The 10297-nt window shown below is 44.3% G+C and overlaps 1 protein-coding gene across 1 annotated transcript in view; it reads right to left on the bottom strand.

Moving 5' to 3' along the window:
* The window catches only part of ELP1 (elongator acetyltransferase complex subunit 1), a 31938-nt gene that overhangs the window by 19132 nt on the left and 2509 nt on the right, over window positions 1–10297 (bottom strand). Inside the window, 11 exon segments of the mRNA XM_075137583.1 lie at window positions 179–361; window positions 1060–1159; window positions 1834–2004; window positions 2305–2535; window positions 2986–3076; window positions 3753–3876; window positions 4374–4464; window positions 5359–5458; window positions 6719–6804; window positions 7144–7224; window positions 9197–9278. Coding sequence (XP_074993684.1) covers window positions 179–361; window positions 1060–1159; window positions 1834–2004; window positions 2305–2535; window positions 2986–3076; window positions 3753–3876; window positions 4374–4464; window positions 5359–5458; window positions 6719–6804; window positions 7144–7224; window positions 9197–9278 — 1340 coding nt within the window.

The raw sequence follows: 10297 nt of genomic DNA, 5'->3' as shown, positions 1-10297 counted from the left end.
ACAGGCAACTGCTGACCAGTAGGCAGCTTCATGAGCTGTTTGGTTCTCCTACAGGAAGAGAGCCAAATTCCCCAACCCACAGACTCCAGGCTGCATGTCTACTGAGAGACTTAATTCCTTCTAGGCACTTTTCAGAGGCACTCTCAGACTTCACCCACAACTGACAGATCTCTAGTACCGTAAATTCAGGTGCTCTTCTTCAGCTCCTGCCACGTGAGGCACTGCAGTCAGATGGTGAAGGACAGACTGAGCAGCATGCTGACCCTGGCCAACCACCAGGAAGCTGTTATCTGGCAGCCAGGTGAGAAATCGGAGCCCCAGAGGATTCATCACTTCATTGCTGTCGCTGCCCACATCAACTCTGTCACAAAATAAGAGAGGCTGGGAAGCAAATAGAACCTGATTTCAGTAGGTCACCTCACTGGAGAGGTGAAAGTCTTCCTAGGCACAGCCTGGCTGTTCAGACACCCAGCACGGCTAGGAGGGCTCCAGTGCCCAAACACACAGTCACCCAAAGCATGAATCCTGCCACTCCCCAGGCTGGGCTGGAGATGAAAGATGAGACCCAGGGAGCCCCATTTGTTTTCCCTAGGCAGTACTGCTCCCATACCAACTGTGTATAGGAACAAATAAAGCAGGGTGGGGTTTTTTTACCTTGTCATTGTCCCTGCCATGCAAGCAGCTCTGTTGCTCAGTGTGCTGTGATCATGGGCCTGGGCACCGCACAGCTATTCCTTTGGCTCCGGGAGCAGAAGCACAAAGTGCAGCACCACAATGCCAAGAGCACCAGGCACGGGAAAGGCTATCTCAGTGCTGCCACTGGCAGTCACTGCTCCCACTAAATCAAGACCTCAGTCAAGGGCACTTCTCAGGATAAACTGCCCACTGTGTTGCCCAATCCTTAGCACTAGTTGCAGCCACAGGGTCAGCACGATGAAACCATGTTACCTGACAACCTCTCCAAAATCTTGAGACCAGTGGTCAGAGCTGTAACCTCTAAAACATCCAGCCAGGCACTACCCTTTTCTCCCCACTACAGCTGTACTAGTTCTATATTACCTGTAGGTTTTATCCAGGTATGGTGTTTCCACAGCTGCTTTAAATCCATTTCCACCCACAGCGCCAAACCTGACAGTGGGGTCATTCATTGTGCTCTGTCCTAGCAAACACAGAACATAGCAGAGTTTAGAGATCCTGCCAACAGAGCCCCTTCCAGCTTTATTCTTATCAAAATGTAGACAATTTTGATATTAGAAAATAGAATAATACAGGGAACTATTATAAAAGTCAAAAAATATCACCCCTACATGTACAGCTAACACCTAATCCTCATTAACACTTACCCTGAGGAACACAGGTACCTTGTAATGTCATAGAACAAAACTCAGAGACAGCAGCAACAGTCTCTTGTCTCACAGCACACTGTATATAGGATTGCTTTTGGAAGTGCTGGGTGCCTCAGATAGACCCTAGGCAGCTATTCCCAGACATTTCCAGTGCCAATCAGCAACATGCCACCAGAACAGATTACACAAGATACCACTTGCTGCACTCTACTCAAGCCGAAGCTAGGCAGGGGGATATTACCGGCATAAGCACATAGCCAAGTGCTGAAAGCTGCCTTCTCACAAAGCCAAGGCACCACCAAAATGCTCCAAAGTACCACCCAAACTACTGGAGATGAGAGAACTGAGCTTGAACCCACAGTTGAACCAGATATATCTCGCTCCTGACTACTAAAGGCTTAAGTGACCATCACTCTCCTTGTCCCCCAGGGTACTGCTCTCAGGGACAGAGGGTATCCTTTAACAACACGCTGCAACATGCTCTCACCGTATCTGTACACAGAGATCTTGTTATCAGCATCCAGAATAGCCATGTCTCCACTATGTTTGGGATCTGTGTGAAATGCAACCTGATTAACCGCCTGTTGGAGCTGGATCTCATAGGTACACATGGGTGGAGGCACCACAGCATGCTGGAACGCTGTGACAAGCACTTTATCTGTGGAAGAAAAGAGAAAAAAACCCAAGCTGTAACCCAGTCCGAATGTTAGTGAGGTTTTTGCTAGGTTCTTTACTGAAAGTAGGAACAATGTTACAGGAAAATACAGTTGCTGTGCCCTTCGCAGTTAAGTCCATTGAACCACCTCTGAAGCTTCCATCAATTACATGGTTCCCCTCACTCACAGTTTTGTAGAAACAGCAGCTAACAGAAGAACTACCATAATCCCATCCAGCCTGCATCCAAAAGGCTTTGGTACCTCTTCTGACCCTAGAGCTGCGAAGCAGTCCCACTGCTTACCTCCATCTATGACAGCCACATTTGCCACATGCTGGCTATTCTCCCCCATCCCATGGTCTGTGGTCCAGTGCCAGTCATAGAAGAGGTAATGCCAACCCTGGCAGAGTACATGCAGTCTATACGGGGTCTCTCGGTCCCACAGCAGCGACACCAACTGATTTTCTTCCAAGCTACCAAAATGTAGACTTTGCTTCAGGTACCAGTGATAGTTCCCTGTGGTCCACAGCTGAACTATAGAAAAACAAATGGTTACTACAGACTACTACTTGAGACCCATCTCAAACCCTCCCCACCACCACTGCTCTTCTCGGGGTGGGTTAAGTGCAATGAAAATAATAGTTCTAGCCTTCAGCTCATGGGCTGTATCATACAACACCCAGCACAAGAAAACTTAACAACAGACTTCGTGCAAAAGAGTCAATCCCAGAATTCTTTGAGCTCCCCTTGTGAGAAGGCACCCATGTTTTACGAAGGGGTCACACCGTTAGCATTCCGTTAATACCACTTCCAGTTACAGCAGCCTGGAAGATGGTGTGAGCTCGGGCTGAACTACCAGTTCTTCCTGACTTGCACAGTGGTTTCAAAGCTGTAGGTAAGCCTCCCCAGTGTCTTCTAACTTGCAGAGGAATACCCACTGCTAACCACATTTGGCGGCAAGCGTGCCTCACATCGTGCTCTCACCGTAACTGTTTAGATTGGAGTTTTCCACCTTCAGGTCTTCCAGCCATATAGCCAAGATCGTAGAATCTGCATTCCAAAGTAGTTCATTAACCTGCAGAAACAAACATGGCTCTTACTGATATTGTTGCCTCTGCGTAGGGTGGGTATGCTCCCAATTGGTTTGCAAGACCATGAGTTGCTTCTTGTTTTCAACACTGTAAGGTGCATGGGTTAATATACTAACATAGCCCGCGTTTATTGCAAAGCTCCTGACAGCTGGAGCAAAGCATCCTGAAGCAGAATCTGTCACAGCGGTTCCACGCAGCTGAAGAGACGATACAATCACAAACACGACAGCAGTGTTTGCTTTCCTTGGCACTGAGGAAGCATCTGCCAAAAGACCTCTCAGCATCTAAAGGCACAAGTTGGAAGTAACAGCCTAGCAGTAGCTTCTCACTTCTCTACTTGGGATAATGTGAGTATTTCACCTCACTCTTGCAACAGCTGACATTCTGAACAGCATTATTGAAGCATTTGCCTGATAGAAAGTATATAGGGGCCAGAAGCACCCCAGAGCTACAATCCCCCTGTACTTGTCTCTGTACTACAGGCTGGCAGAGCGCATTGCATCTTCTCCACAGGCTCCTTCGTTGTTCTGTTTTCAGATCACTTTTTCCATTAGGACCAGCATTAAGTGTTAAGTTAAAAACTTCCTCCTCGAATCTGGAAAAGATCTAGTCCTCCTCTCCATTACACTCTAATCGAAGAAGCCCAGACACAGCACTTACTTTGACCTGCCCTTTCTGGAACGGGAGGGTGAACTCCCCATGAAGAAGTCCATTCTTCTCCAAGAAAATCACATCATGTCTGTTGGGTTTTTCTTGCGTGGATGCTATCAGGTTTCCAGAGGGCCTTGAAAAAGAGCCAAATGAAAAGTGGTTGCTCACATAATCATTAGCTGTCATTTTAAACACCAATCATCTCGCATTTTCTCCAGAGACATGAAGAAAAGGGCAGCAGAGGATGTGTTTTCCTCAGCACTGTTTGGACAAAGTCATAGGTCCAGCATAGACACTTTCCAGGGCTCACGACACCCTCAGGTGAGCAAGTAAATGTCAGCACCATCAAAGGGACTTGTAATACTCCTATTTATACAGTTGAGTCCAAAAACACTTGACATTGAGACTGTGCAAAGAATCTATCCCTTCTTCCCACATATAATGCAAATATTAGGCTTTTCAGGGTTTAAAGGGCTGCTCTTCCTCATGCTGGATCAGAAAGAAGTTTCTTCAAGTTTTGGGAAAAATAAACAAACACAGGAGAAATGAAATTGATGCTGATCAAACACTATGACCAGGGAATAAAAAGTAACACTCTGCTGCCAGCACGCAGACTGCTTTGCTACTCACTTCCAGGACAGTGCTTGTTCTAATCCTGAGATAGGCTCACTTGTTGACTGCAGCACAAGCTCTCTGTTCCATACTCGGACCTTCCGAGCACCTACAGGTTGAGAGAGCAATGAGACAAAGGTGTAAGAAAGCACTGGGAAGAGACTTTTCTAATTTTATAAGGGTAGGAGACCAAATTTTGATGCACGTGAATAAAAAGAAGATTTCTCTTGTACACCTTAAGGGGTAAGAATTTATTCTGTCTCAGGCAGTTCTCCCATAGTAACTGAGGGGCTCTAAAGGAACTGAGTAGGAATTTCAGTCTGATGTAGCTCAGTCATAGCCATTTCCCTCTCCCACCTTCATCATAGAAATGTTAAAATATTCATATAAATGCAAGATCCTCCCTAATCTGAAGTACTGAAAGTACAAACCCAAACTAGTGGAAAAGCACAGCAGTTTGGTGCCATTCAGTATGTTAAACAATACATTTAAACTGCTCAGTAATATTTATCACGGAAGACATCAATTACAGTCTTACAAGAAATGTACGTGCTCATCACCTCTTTGGCTTTAGGGCCAAACCTAAGGAAAAGTATTACCAGTATTTAAACAAAAGTGTGCAAGGCCAAACTGCTAGCATGAGGGAGAGTGGGTATGGAAACCCATCCATTTGGCACTGGGAGCCCATCAGAGATTGCTTAGAGCTTGAGTGGTGATTTAACACTGGTGAAAGAAGGAGTTCAGATAGTAACTACTCAGTAGCAACCTCTCCTGGCTTCTCACTGGACTGAAAACCAAACTGCAAAGACAGTGTTCAAAAGATCGTGTCTATAAAATGCCCCTGAGAACACCAAAACAGAGAAAAGAGCAATTAACTAGCTCAACTCACCCTTGCTTTAAGTGGCAAGGAGACCACGAACACCAGCCAGTTCTCGCCTTGCCTAGTTTCTACTTAAGAAGCCTCTTACACATGTTGGTATTTCAAAGAAGTTTGGTCCCATACCTGTCTCTGGACAGACAGCACTCACTGCAACAAACTGCCCATCTCCTCTCCACGTCACCCGAGGCTTGCCATCATCCCAGGCTGAAGTAGGTGACACTTCCTGAAGTCACACAAAAGAAAGTTGCATCAAAGCTTGGGAAGGCAACTGCTGTCTTTGCCTAAACAGACTGCATTGCTAAGCCAACTCTTTCAAGAGCCTTGGCATGAAATCAATCCATTAAAAAATCTTAGGGCTATAAAGTTAAAAATTTATTACTAGGAATGTTATTTTAGGAAATACTAGAATTAAAATCGGCTGTAAATTCAATCTGCTCCTCCAAGTGCATACGACTGTCTATTCACGTGATTACACACTACCCTTCCCTTCCACCAGCGTCTCTGCTTATAGACCAGCTGTGCATAAGCTGGACACAAGGGCGAATCAGGGTTTGTTCGTGACTGATGCCTGGAGACACAACCCCTTGGAAGGAGAAAGGCGAGAAGGGCATGCCATCCAGGCAGTCTGTATGGCAGACAGAAGCTGGGATGAGAAGTAGTGTTCTTCGAGGCAAACAGGTTCTTCACAGAACAATACACGAAAAAAAAAATCTCAACAGAATACACATAAAGAGGCAGCTGTTCAAAGGTTTAATTTTGCCAAACTAGGCACATTTTCCCAGATACAGCCAAGCCTTGTCCTGTACCTCCTAACAGTAAAGCTGGAACAGGCCACATTTCATGTCTCTGCACTCTAGCCTGCCAGGTTTCAGCAGGACAATTTTAATTTTGAAACTTAAACACAAGAAGAAAAAAACAGCAGTGGAGTGTTTTTAGCTATCTGACTTTTCCCCAAATAAAACGTAGAGAAAACAAGAGCCAAACAAGGAAGCGTTGGACAAAGGAGCAAAGAGCTAAAACGTGCAGACACATGGAGCTGCCTCACGACTGGTAATGCTCAGTAGCCCAAATCCTTCTACTCTTGCCCTCTGGGAGCTCAAACTACTGTTATTTCTGCTCCTCTCAGCCAAACTGCATGCTATTTCTCTTGGTCATATGAACACTTTAGTATATAGCACACATTCAGTAAAATCTGTCATGCTGATTTAAGAATGGCTTTACCTCTGCAAGCACTAGTGCTTGCAAATCTTCTTGCTTTGAGCTCTGTATGAACAGTCCTAAGTGCTCCCAGCTGCTGTCTTGAAATAGGAGGAGGATAAAAATGCTGGATTTCAGATAACAACAGAAACAAATAGAAGAAGCCTATGAAGACAACTACCAGAAAGGCGGTGGCAAACTGGCACCACAGGAATAACAGAAACTTTCTTTATACATGTTTTCCCAGAGACAGCACAGGCCTGACATAAGAGAACTAGTATAATACCGTCTGTTTGCGATGCGCTGCCTGTTTTCCCTCTGATCCATGGAACTGTGTCTCCTTTTTACCCCAGCCAAGAGCAACAAACTTCCCTGAAGAAGAAATAATCATTGTAGTGGAAGATTTACAGCACTACTCTGCAGAGTGTGGTAAACACAACCATACCTCCAAGCCACCCACACCTTCCATCCAAGTTTAATTCTAAAAACCTGCAGGAAATTTACACAGCCCAGAAAGTCCACTAGTTCAGGGAACTTACTTGAATTTACACTGACAAGTAAAATATTGGCGTTCCCCTTCAGCTGCCCAGCAGCATTACAGTCTAAAATATCTTCTGGAACCCAGTAAGCGCTCAGCTTCTTTACTTTCTACATGCTTACAACACACCAATGACATCAGTTTGAACAACTTCATTTCAGTGCACCTCTTACCTTCCCCAAACTCATCTTGGTGGATCTGCTTCTCAGTAATTGGTTCAAAATCCCTTGTCATCATGATGAGTGTTTGCTGACCTGCAGAGTAGACATTAAATACAGTATTTGTAATGGTATCTCCAGCAAATAAAAACTCAATGTTCTCCTGTGTTGTCTTATTGTTCTGTCACGGTCTTGAAAATAGAAATATTTCTAATGGTAATATGACACTAAAGAGAACACAACCTTCAGAGCAGAAAATCTTAAACTGGAACAGAAGAGCACTTTCAAGTCTCTCTCTTCAAAAACATGCTTCCTGGCCTAACCTTAAAAAGTCCTTTCCACCTTCAAAATAAGTACCTGGCACTCTTAAACATTTTCTCTTGAGATATAAAGGACAAGAAGGTCATTGGGAGCAGTCGTCATGGATTCATGAAGGGGAAATCATGTCTGACTGTCCTGATACGACAATGAGATGACTAACTTGTGGATATGGGGAAACCAGTGGATGTCATTTATCTTTATTCTAATAAGGCTTTTGACACTGTCTCCCATAACATCATTATAGACAAACTCATGAAGAATGGGATAGATAAAAGGACAGCGAAGTGGACTGAAAAACAGCTGAACTGCCAAGCTCAAAAGTTTGCTAACAATGGCAAAAAGTCCAGCTTGAGGTCAGTCACCAGTGGCGTGCCCCGGCACACAAGGGCCAATGTTTAACATCTTCATTAATGACCTGGAGGATGGGACCCTCAGCAAGTTTGTGGATGACACAAAACTGGGAGGAGCAGCAGGTACACCAGAAGGTTGTGCTGCTATCCACAGGGACCTTGTCATGTAGGCAAGATGGGCTGTCAAGAACCTCATAAAGCTCAACAAGGGAAAAAGCCATGTCCTGCACCCGGAAAATAATGTCAGGCGCGAAGACAGACTGGGAGCCAAGTGGCTGGAGAGCAGCTTGGCAAAAAAATGACCTGCGTTTCCTGGGGGACACCAAATTGAACATGAGCCAGCAGTATGCCCTTGCCGCATAGGCGGCCAACAGCATCCTGGGCTGCATTACGAGTGTTGCCAACAGGTTGAGGGAGGTGATCCTTCTCCTTTACTCTGTGCTGGTGAGACACATGTGGAATGCTGGCTCCAGTTTTGGGCTCCCCAGTACAAGATAGACAAGGGCATATTAGAATGAGTCCAGCAAAGGATGGACAGATGATTAAGGAGAATCTGTCACATGAGGGAAGGCTGAGAGAAGTCAGACTGCTCTGGAGAGAAGGCTCAGGGGGAATCTCATCAGTGTGTATAAATATCTTATGTGGGAGGTGGGGTACAGTAAAGAAGACAGAGCCAGACTGTTAGTGGTGCTAAGTGACAGCACAAGTGGCAATGGACAGAAACCAAAATACAGCAAATTCCATTAAAACATAAGAAAGTAATTTTTTACGTGAGGGTGGTCACAGACAGGAAGAGGGTGCCCACAGAGGTTGTGGGGTCTCCATCCTTGGAGATACCCAAAACCTGACTGGGCACAGTTCCCAGCAACTTGCTCCAGGTAACCTGCTTTGAGCAAGGGGGTTGGAATAAGTGATCTCCAGAGCTCCCTTTCAACCTCAAGCATTCTGTGACTCTGTTTTGCTTGAGGTTAACTTTATTTTCTAGGTGAGACGCATCTGTAGCTAAGCTGAGCCTGTGACACATATATTACCAAATGACAAGCAGCATTTTTTGTTACTAAGAAATCAAATGGGGATAGAAAGCAGGTATCTTTATGTTTTAGAGGCAAGATCAAATATACTTCCTTGGAAGATCTGAAAGACTAATTAATGCTCTATTAAACTCAGCTTTTTGGGCCTGACCAGCTTCCGCTTGCATCACCAAAGCACCTCATACGGATCATGAAATGAAATCTCATATATAGGATCAGGTGGGGTTTTTTCTCAGTTTAAGTCTCAGTTCCAATTTCATAACTTTGTATTTTGCTTCTTCTATCTTAAACTTAACCGTGTTTTACATTTTGGCCATAGTGAATTTCACTCCTAAAGGCAGAAAGCTTACAGGCTATTGCTGATACCTGTTGCAAGCAAAACAAGCTCTTGGTCAGGACTCCAGCTCATGGTACTCAGACCGCTGTCCACACTTCCAACACATTCCACCTGCAAGACCAAAATAAGATCACAGAAGTGCAGGAACATCAGTGTAGCACCATCCCAGCACAAAAGCAATCAGTCACCAAAGCAGGGAAATCCTCTCCTACTTAGAAAATTCACAAGTCTTACTTTACCCTTTGTGTTGAACGAAACAAAAGAAACATTTCTAACAAAAGATGGTTCCAGAATGTTTATATATGAGAGCCCAGATAATCTAGAGATTAAGATTTTCTACCATAGATAGTTTTAATAAATAAGAGCTTCATTCTGCTCTCAGTCTTATGTGACCACATATAGTGTTAATACCAATATTGCCTGATCGGGTCTATGGTTACATTGTTAAACATACTGAAGTCACAAAACACAGGCATAATGGTTCTTACCTAGAGAATTCCAACATGCAGTTAAGGGACACTATATCCATTAAAACTCTGACCAACTTGTGCATGCTGAACTTGACAATTGTATATAGCTGTACTAACTTCAAGGTTTATGAAAACTGGGCCAGTTTTACTGGACCATCATGAGTATATAAGCAATAGTAGTGGGCAGAGAACTGCTGTCATGCACTGTTATCCTGATTTGCAAAAGGCATGGAACAGAACAATTGTGATAAACAGCAAGATGATGCCATTCAAGGAATTAGGCTTGGCTGCCACAATCTTTTCAGGTAAACAAAGTGCGACTGGGCACCAGTGGGCAGAGTAACCATCACCCACATGCAAAACGTTTCAGAACAAGCAGAGTAACCTTCAAGACTTCCTTCTTGGTGCCCAGACTGCACCAAAAGAACACAACTTTAAAATTGAGACAGTAAGCCAAAAAGCTTTGAAATAAAGGATCTGAAGTTAAACCTCAACTCTGTCCCATATATCAGTGTAAGAAAAGTCTCATGTACCACATCTTTTGTTAATCTCTACTCCCTTATGATATGTTTTAAGTTGCAATATGGGACACATTTTTCAGATACAGCTGACTGTGTATTTAAGTGGTACCTGCAAATCAAACCCAAGCAAGAACCAAAA

This window comes from Calonectris borealis, chromosome Z (genome assembly GCF_964195595.1).
Source record: "Calonectris borealis chromosome Z, bCalBor7.hap1.2, whole genome shotgun sequence".
Taxonomy (NCBI): Eukaryota; Metazoa; Chordata; class Aves; order Procellariiformes; family Procellariidae; genus Calonectris; species Calonectris borealis.
Note: the sequence above shows the minus strand (reverse complement) of the source record. Positions and strands in the feature narration are given on the sequence as shown.